Source organism: Hemibagrus wyckioides, linkage group LG01 (genome assembly GCF_019097595.1).
Source record: "Hemibagrus wyckioides isolate EC202008001 linkage group LG01, SWU_Hwy_1.0, whole genome shotgun sequence".
NCBI classification, from domain to species: Eukaryota; Metazoa; Chordata; class Actinopteri; order Siluriformes; family Bagridae; genus Hemibagrus; species Hemibagrus wyckioides.
The window spans coordinates 10,426,605-10,443,010 of NC_080710.1; the positions used below are offsets into that span (position 1 = coordinate 10,426,605).

The window sequence follows — 16,406 nt, forward strand, 5'->3', positions numbered from 1 at the left end:
TTCTTCTCTTCACTTTACTGCACTGCACATAGTACTCTTTTCTTCCTCCCATATCCATTCGCCTCAAACTCACTGTCCACACTTCCGCTGCTGAAGGCCCTCCGGTACAAAGACAGAGAGAGATAAAAAAAAAAATGTAGAGAGTCAGCACAAGTGCTAGTCAAAGGAATAATAGAGGAGAGAAAAAAATGCGGAAAATCAGAAAGGAAAGAACTGGTCTGAGCTAGAGCAGATAATGTTTACGGCCTATATGAACGTGGGAAAGTGCCGATCACAGTATCTGCTCCTTTCTTTTCCCTGGAGAGAAGAGGGCAAAGCCATTTTCCTACACACATGCACTGCATTTTTCTGTTGCTTCTCATCTGTTTCCTCTCTTGAACTGAATTGTCGGCGCTTTTCCGCACTCACTGTCATAAATAACAACAAGAACAAGACAATAAAGGTGCAAACAGCAGCTTCCCCTCATAAATGTATTCTTCTAGTGAGATAAATTCACACTCTGTAGGTCTTAATAAGAATAATTATTGTTATATAGCAATTTGTATTCTGTTAATGGCTGTAACAACTATAATAGCAAGAAGGAAGAAAACATGTTCTTAAAAAATTTAAGACAATGTTAATAAGTTGTAAAAATCAAAAATTGCTTTTAAAAGGCCCGGTGAGAATAGAGGGGTTGTGAATTTCTGAATTTTACTGCATAAAAAAAACATTCAGTAAGGCAGCACCTGGTCTTAAAAGTCTATTTGGAAGGCCGTTTATAAGCTAAGCAGATTTCTAAGCTATAGGTCATTAATGGAATGAATGTAATTTTATGTCATTGTATTAGTGTAAGTACAAGTGTAGCATATTATTGTCTGCTAACCGAAAGGAGACATTATAGCATGTTAATCTGCGATGTAAACAACTTTAACAATTTTCAAGTAAGGACAAAATCAAAAAGGAAACCCGAACATGGAAGATGTCATGGATTTAAAAATACGATAGGTTATAAAACTCTAGAAATGTGGCCAAGGCTGAAAGCTTGTGAACACTTGTGAAGGTGAAACAATACAATCCTCGCCTTTTAAAAAAAAAACAAAAAAACATTTGTATTAATTAATATGTAAGGTTGAGGGTAATTGGGAATGAGGTATTTGTGACTGAGTAGATTTCCAATCATTGGCAACTATATTTGAGGTGAAAAGGCCATCTACGTGTGCAAGAGGGGATGAGCTACATTTCCCAAGTGTGACGAGAGTGTAAGAGAGAGAGAGACTGTCATGGTTGTAGTTATTGGCACTTAAACAGGATGTGTATGCTTGAGCAAACAGGTCACATTTAAATGATCACACAGGAATCACACAGATGCTTACCACACACTTGTCCTTAACACCATTATACAGTATTAAGTAAGAGGGTTATGTGTTTATTTTCATTTCCTCCCTAAGGCCAAAAGTGTTTTCATCTCAGTGCCTAAAATCAGCTTCTGTTCGGCTCTAGTTGCTTTGTAGCTCTGCCAGGAGTTTAGAGCACTCCTGTGTTTTTCATGATATAAATCACTCACATTAAGTATTCTTATTCTCTTCTTGTCGTATATTTGCTGCCATAATTTGTCCGTTGAGCTACGTCTAGCCTAAAGGAAGTGATGGGTGTGAGAGCATTTTAGATACGCTGTTTATCCTGAGAATGGCTAAGTTTAATTAAGACACTTGTGGCAATCATTTGTTACAGTGTTAAAGGATTTCTGGTTCAATTGCTGTGGGTTCAGTCTGCTTGTTCTTGTACACACTTTGAGATTTTATCAGAAAGATGAATCAAAACCTCAAATCTCAGGCCTAGTATGTTCTTTGTAATCTAACATCATTTCCAGGATTGGGTTTGAATAGTGCACGAGCTCTGGTCCAAGTGTGATAATATGCATGTGTTCATCTGTGTTCACAATCAGCGCGAGCTGAAAGCACCATACGCCTAATTGCTAATAAAATAAAATAAATTAAAACAAAAAAACAACAGCACTTGTTGCTTGACGTCGCCGACGTAACGACGCTGCTCTGGCACGTCGTCTATTCAGAGACGGAGCCGTAGGACGCGGATGTGATAACGTCATCACGGACGAACGGTGGCTGACGGTCACCATAGCGACGACGCGTACGTCGGCGACGCTGCGTCCGTCCTGCTCACGCTCGAAGGAGGTGTGACTCGGGCGAGGACTTTGAGCGTGACCCCGCCCCCTTCCCCCTCCTCCTCCCCCTCCTCCTCTTTGGTGTGGGCGGGCGGAGAAACACGACACCAGAGACGGAGAGAGTGAGAGAGAGAGAGAGAGGAGGAGGAGGAATGGGGGAGGACAGATAGAGTGTGTGTGTGGTGGGAGGAGGAAGAAGAAGAAGAAAAAAAAAAAAGTCAGTGTGAAAGAGGGAGTGGGAAGCTGACTAAATTACTGCGAGTCGGTGGCGACCTTTTTGGAGACGAACTGGCTGTTACAAAAAGAAAATGTTCGAAGAAACGCCGACTCGCGTGACCGAGCGCTACACTAACCCCGGAGCCGGTGCGCTGTGTTTTCCTCTCTCGGCGGGACGGTATTGATCGCTTCTTCGGGACGGGAAACTCCGCTTCACCTCGCCCCACCATAGAGTTTTGTGGACCCACTTCACACTCTCCAAAAAGTCTTGTGTGCTGCGGCTTCCGGTTCTGAGAGACTGAACCAAGTGAGCGCCACCGAGCCCGAGCCTGCACATTTTACTGAAACTTTAGTTTCTTTCTCGTTGTTTTTTTGGCTCGTGAGTGAGGCCGACTCTCGCCCTCTGCCGAACGGGACTCGGCTTGCACGCTGAAAGACAACATGAAAACTCCCGGTGAAACGGGTAAGTTGTTTTTAAACCCACCGTTTCTTCATCAGTCAGTCAGTCAGTCTGTGCTGATTGTTCACGGTCAGAGATTTCACATTCGCATACTTTAGTGGTTGCAGTTCAGTGAGAAGAGGTCGTGTGATCAGACCAGCACTGCAACTTACACTCGTTTTCAGTAACAATAACAAACCCGGGACAGCACCTCTCAGTGCTCGAAGTGGACTTTTAATAACGTTTCCCTGCCTTTTCCTTGTTTCGTTTTGTTTTTGTTGGATTTGTCGAATATTGTCAGCGCTTTAATCAGGACCTGTGCTGGCATGCTCAGTACTCAGTACAGCCAGCTACAGCCGCCGTACAACTGTGTGTGCTGTTGTCAACTCGTTGAACCATAAAATGGCAGGCGCTCTACTTTATTGACTTTATCAATCTAAGATGTAGCCCTGTATTTTTTTTTTATTTTTTAAAAAACACCCTGATGCACAGCGCAGGTTGAATTGACTACAGGTTATATATTTACAGATGAGCGCTGTTGGTGATAAACTAAGCTAGTTCAGATCCGGATTGGTCTCGTGCTCTGGTGAGAAGCGCTGCGGAGATGCATGCCTTCATCACGGCTCAGAGTTGAGCCTACCTGTTGAACCGCCATAACTTTGCGCACGCATACGCGGGTAGCGATTAAATTACCAGGTACTTTTCCCCACCTCCTCCGCAGGGTTTTCGGTGGAAATAAATACAGTTATGGCAGCGATGAAGTTCTTTATAAAGAACATTTAATGCGCATGAAACGAGCGCGAGCTTTGAATTAAAACGCATTCAAATGGGCTCCAGCCGTTAACCGTTTCACGAGCCGAGAGCCACGCGCTGTCCCCACTTTCCTTAAACTTCAATTATCATCGTTTTCCACATTTACTCGACACGTTTCGTGGTTAACTTGTGCTTGTTTTTCTTTTCAAACGTGCTTTTCTGCGTCTTTTCGAAATGTAGTTAGCCTGTGAGATTGTTGTGGCTCAAGTTGGGGCAAGTTAGCGTGAATGTGTGTGGTTTTTTTTTTCTCTTCTTTTCTTCGAAATTAGCTTGTTGCTATCCATCAAGACGCTTTTGTGGGATGTTTAGGAATCCGAGGCCGCATTCCAGATACCGTCCTACGTAAATACACCGCATAACCGTGTGAGATAATGAATCCTACAGGCTACTTAGTGCACTACTGGGAGCCATTTGGGAGTCAGCCTTTGTACCCCTCTTCACATTTGTTACGTGCTTTTGCGCCACGAAGGCACCAAACTCGCCACTTTTTTTCGGGTTGAGACGTCAGAAGTTTATCTGACTGTGACCTTTATAACAACTCTTTACCCCCCCAGACTCCCCCCCCCCAAACACACACACATGGTCTTTATATCCTTGCGAGGGCATTTTACTGACACACACATTCATGAAGCTAAATAATGCTATGAATACAGGCCAAAATGTCCCCACAAGGTCCAACCCATCAATTATTTCTATCCATTTGGGCACATTTGGTCTCCATCAACACACACACACACACACACACACACACACACACACACACAGACATCACTATCCAGCCGGTAGCCTGGTTTGTTTACCCACTTCTTTCTCCATGTTGGCCTTTTATTATGAACCTCACTGCAGCTCATTTATACAAAGACGTGCTAAATAAATGTGAGCTAATATAGTTTTAAAGTGCTTAAGCAATTAATAAATCTGTTTCCATTCTCATAACACCTTTCATTGAGTGACATTTAAAGGTGAATAACTTCATCATGGACTTGCTTCGCTCGAGTCGAGGTGACGTGTTGTGTGTTTGTTTTTTTTTTGTCTGGAAACAGCTTACCAAGCCGAAAATGTTAAGTAAAGCTGATTAATCTGTAGATGTCATGGTGTTATGTTTATGTTTAACCGGCGCAGTCACTCACCACCAGCTACTACGAGTGCATTGTGGTTTTGTCGATCTCTGGCGCCGCGGGCCGCATCGTGACCCCAATAGTTCCACAGGAAGTTTAAGTGCTCTGTGTGAGTGTGTGAGTGATACAGTACTGAGAAGAGGATGTGGCTGCTCTCATTATCAGATTTTGAGTACTGCTTTAGTGCACGCTCCTACCTGTAGGTTCACACACCCACAGCGATATAGGTCGAACGTCTTTTTTTTTGCGGTGAAAGGGTTTTCTCTGAAAGCACGAGTTTTCCATGGCAACAGGTGGCTGAGACAATTTGTTATTTTCAGGGTTGTACATCCTGATAAGCTGCGTGTGTGTAACAAAAACACTATCTGCTTCATCAAAAGCCTTTACCACATGAATCACGGTCAATAAGAGACACACATTTAACACTTTCCTTCTGCTCTGATGGGCTCTTTAATATCCACGCTGTTTTTATGCACTAATTACACTTTGACTAGACAGCCTCATGGTTTCATAACTCCAGGATGAGGACTTAAATGCAGACGTTATAGCCAGCGCTGCTTGTTAGGGATAATTGTCCTGTTTTACCCGCTGATGGTGTTTTTCTGTAACGAGAAGTTACTAATTAGTTAAAAAGAAAATTATTTTGGGCCTTAAATCCAGTCCGAAAATGACCTTCGGCTTAAAACGATCACCAGTTGTGTACGCCATTTTATAAAAACCTGTCCTGCTAATTACTGCCATTGTTAATGAGTAATAGATGTTTAGCCTAATGGATGTTGACTCCGGATGTTTACATACACACAGACACACACTATCCGATGTATGCAGAGAATTATAGTTAAGCCGTGTTTGACAGATTGCTTTTGGTTCTACTTTCCTACTTACAGGGCTTTCGTGCAAAGTATGCACTGTATGCATGTATTCATTTGGTCCAGAAGGATTTGGAGTCCAATAAGCTCAAGCTTTAGTGTATAGCGTGTTGTGTAGCTGTTGCTCTGGATGGAACCAGTTCACTATCAGCACTCACCTCTCACTCTGTTTACATGCTGATGTACCCTTTCAACAAGCTGTGTGTGTGATCTTTATTTGCACACTGCCTTTTTTCATCCAAGTCTTTTCAAAAAAAAAAAAAAAAAGATGTCCCGTCATGCTGTTCTTTTGTGACCACGAAGTCCCATTGTGTCAGTGGCACACACACACAACTTTTTTTATCCGACTGAACATTGATGAAGTTAATCCAGTCCAGGCAAATAGGTGAACAGTTGAAGGGTAGCATTGCCCAAGGGCCTAACGGTGGTTCTGTGCCACTGATGGGATTTCACAACCATCCCATCGCCAGTGTTCAGCCATAATGTGGTACGTTACATCACACTCGGCTCATAGGGGTTTTGGTGAACACGGCGCCGCTATTCAATCTCACATGGGTAGGATGTTCCCTGTGGCCAAGTAGTGTTTTGCTGACTTTTCCCTAGCGAGAACAATAGGGGGCGTGTGTATGCACAGTACCAGGGTTGTGTGTGTGTGTGTGTGTGTGTGTGTGTGTGTGTGGTGGTGGGGGCATCCATTACGGCAGTGTGGACTGGGAGCTCATCCATGTGTTGGTGTCATTTATGGATTGTCAGGAAACACAGAGACCCTTTTTGTGTGGACATAGTGGGGACTCGCACACATGCTTGTGTGTGTGTGTTGTTATGACCCTGACTCGCTGACCCCTCACACTACATTCTAACACACACATACACACCAGTCACGTGCTGGACGTCCAGCGAGAGCCTGATGCCAGTCTCCCTCCCTCCCCCCCATCTCTTCTCTCTCATCTCTACACATCTTATGGCAGTGTGACTTCACCTCCTGTAGCAGCTGTTTAACTTTGTATATAGTGTAGAACAATCATACGACCCAGCATCGTAATTATTTTCCCCCATATTTTCTTATTGAAAGTAATACCATTTGTGTTGATGTTATCTTTGCCACGTTTTCACATTAGCTTGTTTGTAAAAAATAAAAAAAAATATTCTAACACTAAAGGGCATATCATATTTGTCAGAAAGGCTTGAAGTTAAACATTTGAAAACTTTTGTGTACTTCTGTGTACTGAAGTAAGCAATGGTAAAGTTTCGCACTATATTCTTCTCTCCTATGGGAAACACATTTTGAATTATTTACGCTTGTGATGTCATTACCACAAATTCATCTACATCCCGCCCCTCTGTCCGAGCAATGATGATGAACACTCTCGCTGCTGTCTGAATCCTAGCAGAAGACACGGGGGAAACGTCTGGCTGGTGGGAAGCCAACCTATCTCCACATAACCTTCCCAAGGAGTTTGCTTTTCTCCCCCCCCCGGACATTCTGAAGATTTCTGTCTGAGCGTTACTGTTTGTTCAGCACATTTCACTTCAGACTGCACAGGTTTTTAAGCGTATCGAGCTCCCGTCGAAGTTGCAAGTGCGTCATTTGTAAATATAGTGGACTTAATAGACATACAGCTCTGAAATAGTAAGTTTTGTTAATGATGCAGATGAACAGTTCCAGTGTCAGTAATGAGCTAGCTGCTCTCAAATCATTTATATCTAGTCAACTAGCTAACAGTGCAATAGATAAATAAACCTCACACGCTTGTAGCCCAGTTTCGGTATCCGTACATATTTGAGAAGTGTTTACGCTATAGTAGTTCTGAGAACGCAAACCAGAGAAAGTGAAAGTAGGTCTTTGACTGTTCGGTGTTTTTGTCTAGCCAGCATCTTTGTTTTCACTCAACATGTGATTAAATATCAAGGTGATGGCGCGCCTTCTTATACACTTTACCATCGAAAGCCAATTTAAAGTTGTAACAGTGGCACTAGCACTCGTGGTTTTTTTTTCCTTCATAGACAGAAGAGTTAATGCTACGACTCAGCCTCATTCATTTCCGATGAGAGCGTACAATGTGTAATCTTCCTCAGCTAGCATGTGTGAGGAGTGTCTGCCGTATGTGGCGCTGAGGAAGAATTCTGACCTTTCATCCGTGAAGCGGAGAGAGAGAGAGAGGCAGAGAGGTAGAGCAGAGCACTGTCCTCCATGCCAAAGGGCTTTAATCAATATAGGCTTTTGTTTAGCAAATACATACATCAGGGCTGTAGGCGGGCACAGGTCAAACTCTGGCACGTGTCCTGCTAAGTCCAAATTTTTTGCTTGCTTTTTTAAAACTGTAAAAAAAAAAAAAAAAAAAAAAACCCCGCATGCTCTGTCGAACCCTGAATAAATCAACACCTAAAAGTAAAACTCTGAACCTCTAAAATGTTTAGCATTCAGTATTTGAAAGTGCCAGTCCTGTCTGATTGAACTGACCCTGATATAAAACAACAGCAGCGAAATTGACCGGTTAATACAATTAATAATAAAGCGGTACCATTAAACTGAATATTTACAGTATTCCTAATGTTCTGTATTTCTGTATGTAGCAGTAGCCTGATAGCTCAGTAAAAGCCACCACTGCCATTTGTTCTTTTAACTTTTAATTCAGTTTAATAAATACTACATGTCAAGTCAAAAAATCATAACAAAAGACTTATTAAAGGTTTATTTATTTTAAGCTGACAGTGAGTTATGGTCCTGAACATCACAAGCTTTAGCCCAGCTAGCAGATATTAGCTACTCAGCTCCTCTAAAATTAGCTAGTGTAGCCTGACCTCAGGTTCAGACTCGTCAGTCATCCTGCTATGCTAAAAATAATAATAATAATAATACTAATAATAATACTTAAAGTTCTGATTTTCAACTTAGAATGGTGAAATAATGGAATGAACAGAAAGCTTTGTTCAGGCTTTTGCTAGCTAGTTTGATAGTAAAGTTGTGGACCGTGTGTTTTACTGTGTTATTATGTTATAGACACATGGCTGTAAGAGTAGGTGCATTACTATGTTATTAATAACAGTGTTATTACACTGCACAGAATGCCAGGTGAATACAGCATCACAATGAGAAGTGTAACACTGCTATAACACTGAGATATAAATAACTCAGTTTTATTGTAGAGATCTCTGAAGTGGAGAACCCTGCTGAAAAGACTTTCTTTCTTTCTTTCTTTCTTTCTTTCTTTCTTTCTTTCTTTCTTTCTTTCTTTCTTTCTTTCTGCCTTTCTTTCTTTCTTTCTTTCTGCCTTTCTTTCTTTCTTTTTTTCTGCCTTTCTTTCTGCCTTTCTTTCTGCCTTTCTTTCTTTCTTTCTTTCTTTCTTTCTTTCTTTCTTTCTTTCTGCCTTTCTTTCTGCCTTTCTGCCTTTCTTTCTGCCTTTCTGCCTTTCTTTCTGCCTTTCTTTCTGCCTTTCTGCCTTTCTTTCTTTCTTTCTTTCTGCCTTTCTTTCTTTCTGCCTTTCTTTCTTTCTTTCTTTCTTTCTGCCTTTCTTTCTGCCTTTCTTTCTGCCTTTCTTTCTTTCTTTCTGCCTTTCTCCCTTTTTCTTTCTTTCTTTCTTTCTTTCTTTCTTTCTGCCTTTCTTTCTTTCTGCCTGCCTTTCTTTCTGCCTTCCTTTCTTTCTTTCTTTCTGCCTTTCTCCCTTTTTCTTTCTTTCTTTCTTTCTTTCTTTCTTTCTTTCTTTCTTTCTTTCTTTCTTTCTGCCTTTCTTTCTTTCTTTCTTTCTTTCTTTCTTTCTTTCTTTCTGCCTTTCTTTCTTTCTTTCTTTCTTTCTTTCTTTCTTTCTTTCTTTCTTTCTTTCTTTCTTTCTTTCTTTCTTTCTTTCTTTCTTTCTTTCTTTCTTTCTTTCTTTCTTTCTTTCTCCCTCCCTCTTTCTTTCTTTCTTTCTTTCTTTCTTTCTTTCTTTCTGCCTTTCTGCCTTTCTTTCTTTCTTTCTGCCTTTCTGCCTTTCTGCCTTTCTTTCTTTCTTTCTTTCTGCCTTTCTTTCTTTCTGCCTTTCTTTCTTTCTGCCTTTCTTTCTTTCTTTCTGCCTTTCTTTCTTTCTTTCTTTCTTTCTTTCTTTCTTTCTTTCTTTCTTTCTTTCTTTCTTTCTTTCTTTCTTTCTTTCTTTCTTTCTTTCTTTCTTTCTTTCTTTCTTTCTTTCTTTCTTTCTTTCTTTCTTTCTTTCTTTCTTTCTTTCTTTCTGCCTTTCTTTCTGCCTTTCTTTCTTTCTTTCTTCCTTCCTTTCTGCCTTTCTTTCTTTCTTTCTTTCTTTCTTTCTTCCTTCCTTTCTGCCTTCCTTCCTTCCTTCCTTTCTGCCTTTCTTTTTTTCTGCCTTTCTTTTTTTTCTGCCTTTCTTTTTCTTTTTTTCTGCCTTTCTTTCTTTTCTGACTTTCTTTCTTTCTTTCTGAATTAAACGTGAATTCATAATGCAGATAATGTATTTAAACAAGATTATTCTTGCTGAAGTCAGTCCTTTCAATCTTTCTTTATTTCTTTTTGGCAGTCAGAAATTCCAGACAGTGTGAAATGACAGAATGTAACCTTGTTGGGCTGCGCAGGAAACGTCCTGCTTTTCCTGGGTACAAATGTGGCACAGGCAAACGGCTTCACTCGCACCAGCACCCCAGCACAGCTGCTTTAGTGCACTCTGACTTTCTCACTCTTTGGAAACTGCAAAGTAATTATCAACAGAAGAAAATCTGGCAGCTTCTAGTGTGTGTGTGTGTGTGTGTGTGTGTGTGTGTGTGTGTGTGTGTGTAAACCAGTGTCTGATTTGAGGGACCTTTGCTGCCTCTGTAGCTTGTAGTGACTTTTTTTAAGGGCTTTATAGATATTATAGATAGGCTGCTAATATAAATACGTTACATTTATATAAACAGCAAGGATGCTGACCATGACACTGTTGGATACTCGATTCTGATTGGATCAAAAGGTGCTGAACTTTCTAAGTAGCAGCTCTGACTAGAGTCTTGGGGATGTGGTAGCTTAGTGTTTAAGGTGTCGGGACTACTGATCAGAAGGTTGTGAGCTTGAATCCCAAGCTGTCAATGCTGGGCTCCTGAGCAAGGCCATTAACCCTCAATTTCTCAGTTGTATAAAATGAGATAAAATTGTAAGTCTCTCTGGATAAGGGCGTCTGCCAAATGCCAGAAATTGTAAATGTATTTCAAAGAACAGGTTTATATCAACGTGCTTGCTGTAATATTAGCATTCCTGCACCTTCACATGGATTTGTTAGCTAAGGATAATAAAAAGATAAAGAAGTTGCAGCTATTTAACAGAGGAAAACGCAAACGTCGATATGGTGACGTTTATTTAACATTTCTAGAAGGAGTCTCGGCGCTGTGTGACGGTTTTCCTCCACAGGAAAGTCTTCAGCGCAGATGAGTTCACGCTCTCCAGTTTCTTTGCTAGCTGCATGTTTCGACTCTTTCGCTTCAAGAGAGACAAAAAAAAAAAAAAACCCAGACCGGTGGAGGAACGGCTTCTCACACAGTCCACAACCTTAAACATAACTGTTATGGTTAGAACAGTGCAACGTGCGAGTTTCTTCAGAAATCATCAGTGAAAACGTTGCCGTTGTGTAAGAGGAATAAAACACAATGTTCTTATAGGAAAATAATCGACTCTGGAGTGGATGTTGTGGGTTTTTCCTGTGAAAAGCACCTCCCGAAGTGTGTTCCTGCTTATTTTCTTTTCATTTATACAAGATGTTGAACTTCAGGAATAAGTGCTGTTGTGGTGGTATTGACATCCAGTAATGAATTGGACATTTTCTGGTTCATCAAACATGGAAAACGCACACGTGTGCTCTCACAGACACGCACACACACACACACACACACACACACCGTGATCTGTTTTGGTACGAAGCGTGGCCCTCCCACATTCCTGTTCAGCGCTTAAATCACTCCAGCCTGTGCTGCATTACTTGTTCCAGGAAAAGCTTTGTGCACATAAGCACACATAACTCGCACACTTTTTCCACACACATGGAGCGCCTCGCACATTACAGTTCTCTCATGGAAAAGCTGGCGTCTCCGGGGGCACACAGACACACACACACACACACACACACACACACACACACACACACAGACATAACCTTGTTGGAGTTTTTGCTTGTTCAGTGTGTGCTGGTGTTTTCCATGTTTGGGGTCTCTTGTCTGGGCTCAGGGACCGTGAGTGTAAGGAAATTCAGTGTGCAGTAGAGGTGTGTGTGTGTATGTGTGTGTTTATTGTCATGAGGTTTACTCACGAGTGAAACACCTGCAGTGTGTTAAAGCATGGCTGTTTCTCAGGGCACCACACTCCTCACAAGCGGACAGAGTGAGGCCAGGAAAGGCCTCTTGTGCCACACACACACACACAGACGGCGCGATCAGATGTACTAAGTGTGTTAAAGAGACATTCTGCTCCTGCAAGAGTATAACACACACACTCTCTCTCGCTCTTTCTTTCTCTCTCTCTCTCTCTCTCACTCACACACACACACACACACACACACACACTCTACTGCTGTTCCTCTGTCACTCGCTCTCCACAAGCTTTTATGCGCCGACACTCTTGGCATATTTGCAGTCTGTTTTTATCTGGGAATGTGTGTGTGTTAGGGGTGTGTGTGTGTAGGGCACATTTGGGATGGTGGAGGGTGTGTGTGAGGATATGAGAACATTATTCTAATAATATCTCTGAAGGGGAAGTCACCATACACTCTTCTGTTCTCTCGCCGTAACAGATACCACCGAAGGAAAAAGTGTGTGTGTGTGTGTGTGTGTGTGGTCGACTGCCGGGAATTCAAATGTTGTCTGGCGCCATCTTAACCCCCTCCCTCCTCTCTCTCTCTCTCTCTCTCTCTCTCTCTCTCTCTCTCTCTCTCTCTCTCTCTCTCTCTCTCTCTCTCCCTCCCCCCCCCCCACTCCCCCATCCTACTTTTTACCCTTTCCCTCCTCAAGTCAGGAATGTGAGAACACGTTTACAACTTGAGCAGTCTGTCTGTCTGTCTCTGTCTGTCTGTCTCTCTCTCTCACGCTGTCTGTCCGTCTCTCTCTCATGCTTGCTGTCTGTCTCAGTATCTTTCTGTCTATGTGCTCTCTCTGACCTTCTTTCATGTTTAAAACTTGAAAGCATTCTCTCTCTCTCTCTCTCTCTCTCTCTCTCTCTCTCTGTCTGTCAGACAGTCTTTCTCTTCCTTTCTCTTTCTCAGTTTTTTCTCAGTTCCTCTCAGTCCTCCGACTCTCTCTTCCAGTCTAAGTCTGTCGCTGTCTCCGTGTCCATGTCTTTTTCTTTCTGTCTCTGTCTCAGTCTGCCTCTTTCTCAGTCTTTCTCTCTCTCTGTCTGTCTCAGAGTGTCAACCTGTCTCTGTCTCAGCCTGTCTCTCTCTCTCTGTCTGTCCTTCTCTCTGAGTACCAATCTGTCTCTGTCTGTTTGTCTCTGTCTTTCAATCTGTCTCTCTGTCTCAGTTTGTCTCTGTTTCAATCTGTCTCTCTCTGTTTGTCTCTGTCTCTCTCTCAGTCTGTCTCTGTCTCTCAATCTGTCTCTCTTTCTCAGTCTGTCTCTCAGTCAGTCAGTGTGTGATGTTAGAAGGTGTTCAGGTTGCGTGTGTGATATATTCTGTTGTGTTATATGAAGTGCAGGAACGTTAAGGTGAGGTGTGTTAATATAGTGTTAATATAGTGTTTATAGTCCACTGTGATAAGTGACAGCAAGCAGCAGCGCTAATTTAATAAGCAGACGGTTATCAGCTACTGCTACTCTTTCATATGTCTTCCTTTCATGTTCTTCAGTGTTGCTGCTCTTTACCTATCTCCAGGCTTCTCAGAGCGCATGTCCCACCATGTTCCTAACACTTTTTTTTGTGGAATTTTCATTGCCACACAAAGACAGTGTAGGAGACCGAGGGTAAAAAGTAATCTGTCACAGTGTTACAACATTTCCCTGATTTTCTTTCTGAACATCACGGTAGAGAACGTGTTGGTGTCTGGAGTCTGCTGTACGTCTCATGCTTCGCGCGGGTGTTGTTTCTCCCTGTAATGACGACATTTTGGAAAAGAAGACGCGGCTCCGTTGGTAAATCTCACACTCGGATGCTCGATTGCGTCGATCACAACTCGGTTTGATGTCCAGACTCTAAACATGTTATGAGTGCGGACTTTTACCAACTTTCTCAGCTCCTTTCTACATCACAAATCAAACCTGGTGAAAGGTAAAGGATGGCCACGTTTATACTTCCTAGTAAAATGAGACGTTACACAGATGCTAGAGATGGATGAAGTTTTTAATGCATCACGTATTCTGCTAAAACTTCTATTGCAGTGTTGAATGCAGTCGGTTCCTCCGGCATCCCCTAGCTCTCAGCTTTACGTTAAGCAGTAGATGTCAGGACCTTAGAGTCATTCCAGCAAATATTCATTCAGTTCAATGTCACCTGTATAGCGATTTTACGAAGGACATTGTGTCCTTTACGGGAATATACAAATTTAGAAAATTGAATTTTTAATTTATATTTATACAATTTTTTTTTTATTTATAAGCCAGAGGTGAGAGGATGTGAAAAAGAAACCTCGAGAGGAACCAGACAAAGGGAACCTCATCTGGGTGACACTGGACCGTGGGATTTTTATTTTATTTTTTCTTTTATTACTGACAGTATGGTCAAGTGCAGTTGTGTAACCAGGAGATTTTAAGCATCAGCATCAGAGCAATTTCTGAATTCCTCTGTCTTTTAACATAAATTCCTTTCTGCCAAAGCCAATCAAATGTTCAATGACGGAGACCCGAGCGCAAAACTGACCACAGCGACAGCAAGCCAAAGCCACCTCCATGGTCTCCAAGTGGCAAACCTGTTTGAAATTGAACTTTAAGAAGTTCTAGAGAGATGTGGAAGATGCTAGCCGTTACAACAGGATCATCATTCGTAGTTGGAGTCTAAACAGCCTCCAGCTAACATCAGTGACCCTTGCGCTGGACACGACCCATCTTATTGTACAGAACCTTTATGTGTCAAGTTGCAGAAGCACAGCAGCGAAAGACCAAAAGAGTGTGTGTGTGTGTGTGTGTGTGTGCACGCACGCGCTGATGGGAGTCCCTGTGGAGCAAATCCTTTTAAACATCGATTCTGCCCTCGTCTCTTTAACCCTGAGCATGCACACACACTCCCACCTCCATTTCTGCGCACACACCATCTCATGATCTGTCGCCAGTCCACGCCGAAATACCCAAGCGACGTCTCCTCTTCCATTACGCACTCCCTCCCTCCCTCCCTCCCTCCCTCTCTCGCTCGCCTGTTTTTTAAGAACGTGTTCAAAACGATCGAATACGACGGGTGTTTGAAAACACGCTGAATAATCAGCACTCATCGTCTCACTCTCCCAGGTTGTGCGTGTTGACGCTGGCAAGTATTTGACCTCTCGGGTTTATAAAAGCAGACGTCTGAGATGCTCGGCACTCTGAAAGAAGCGCAAATGTACGCGGTGGTGAATAATAGATAATGGATTGGAAAAAGGAACAGCTGTATTTAGAGAAAAGCAAAGGCATTAAATGTTAATGTTCACTCACTGCTGGGAGCTCCGAAGACTTCAAGGGCGTTTTTATCATTCCGAAGCGAACGTCTTATCATAGCCCAGTGACCTCGTCTCTCTCCCTCTCTCTGTCTCTCTCTCTCTCGGGTCAGGGATGTACCAGTGTAAATCTGGACTAAACGAGGCATCACACTTCTGGATGATTTGTACATACGTGTGTGTGCACATGCGCGCTCCAGCCAGCGCTCTCGGCTCATAATTGGTTTAACCGGGCCATTTATAGCCGCAGACATGGTTAGACCGTTTACACAGCACACATGCAGACGCGCTCTCTCTCTCTCTCTCTCTCTCTCTCTCTCTCTCTCTCTTGCTCGCTCACAGACACACACATGGGCCGCATGAGGCGGCTCAGGACTTGCCTACGTAACAGAGTGATTGTTGTTTAAGGGGATTAAGGCTTATGATCGAGTAGAGACTGAGCGGAGGCCCACACTAGCCTGACTGACGCTGTAGTTGGAGCTTGTGTTAACTACAGGAACTCTCACAGGTAGTCAGGCTAGTCCTACCTTTTACACTCGCAACAAATCATGGAATTCCCATCTCATAGCTCCTGGATTTTAAGGACGTTCTTTTAATTTATTCAGTTAATGAATTAAAATAAAACCCCCTTTGTCCATTTTGAAGGTAAATAGCATCACACGGGTAGTTTCTAGTCGTTCTGCTTCTTATTTAAGCTTCCTTTTTACTTTTCACATCTTCTCCATCACAAGTTTGCACCAACCTTTCAGGTTGTCTATCTTCAGGGTATTTATCTTAAAGCAGGCATGCCACAGTTTGGAAATCTCAGGAATATTGTTGATGCAGTTATATTTTTAACATGGAGGTTTTTTCTCCAGTTTCCCCAAAAATCAAGCTGGTAGGTGGACTAGATGGACTATGCTGAATTGTCCCCAGGTGTATGTGTGTGTGTGTGTGTATGCCTGCATGATGCCCTGAGATGTCCTCGTGTCTCATCCAGGGAGTATTCCCGGCTTGTGCACAGGACAATCCTCTGACCAGGATAACGCAGCTACTGAGTGAACGATCCCTTGTTGTTCCTGAAGATGAAGAGGTTCATTACAACATCCGTGAATCTCTTCATAAAGCAATTTTGTGACATTGTTTATTGTGATTGTACTTTTGCCTGCATTCTCTTACTGTTCTTTTCTCATCATGATGTTATTTCATCCGAAACGGAATTCTGCCGCTTATATCGGAGTGAAACCGAG

General features: G+C 42.5%; 1 protein-coding gene across 1 annotated transcript in view; it reads left to right on the top strand.

The window, feature by feature from the left end:
- Positions 1 to 2,294: 2,294 nt before the first annotated feature.
- erfl3 (Ets2 repressor factor like 3) overlaps positions 2,295 to 16,406 on the top strand; it is a 41,020-nt gene continuing 26,908 nt past the window's right edge. The window contains exon 1 of the mRNA XM_058392533.1: positions 2,295 to 2,840. Coding sequence (XP_058248516.1) covers positions 2,819 to 2,840 — 22 coding nt within the window. The 5' untranslated portion in view covers positions 2,295 to 2,818. The remainder of the gene's footprint in view (positions 2,841 to 16,406) is intronic.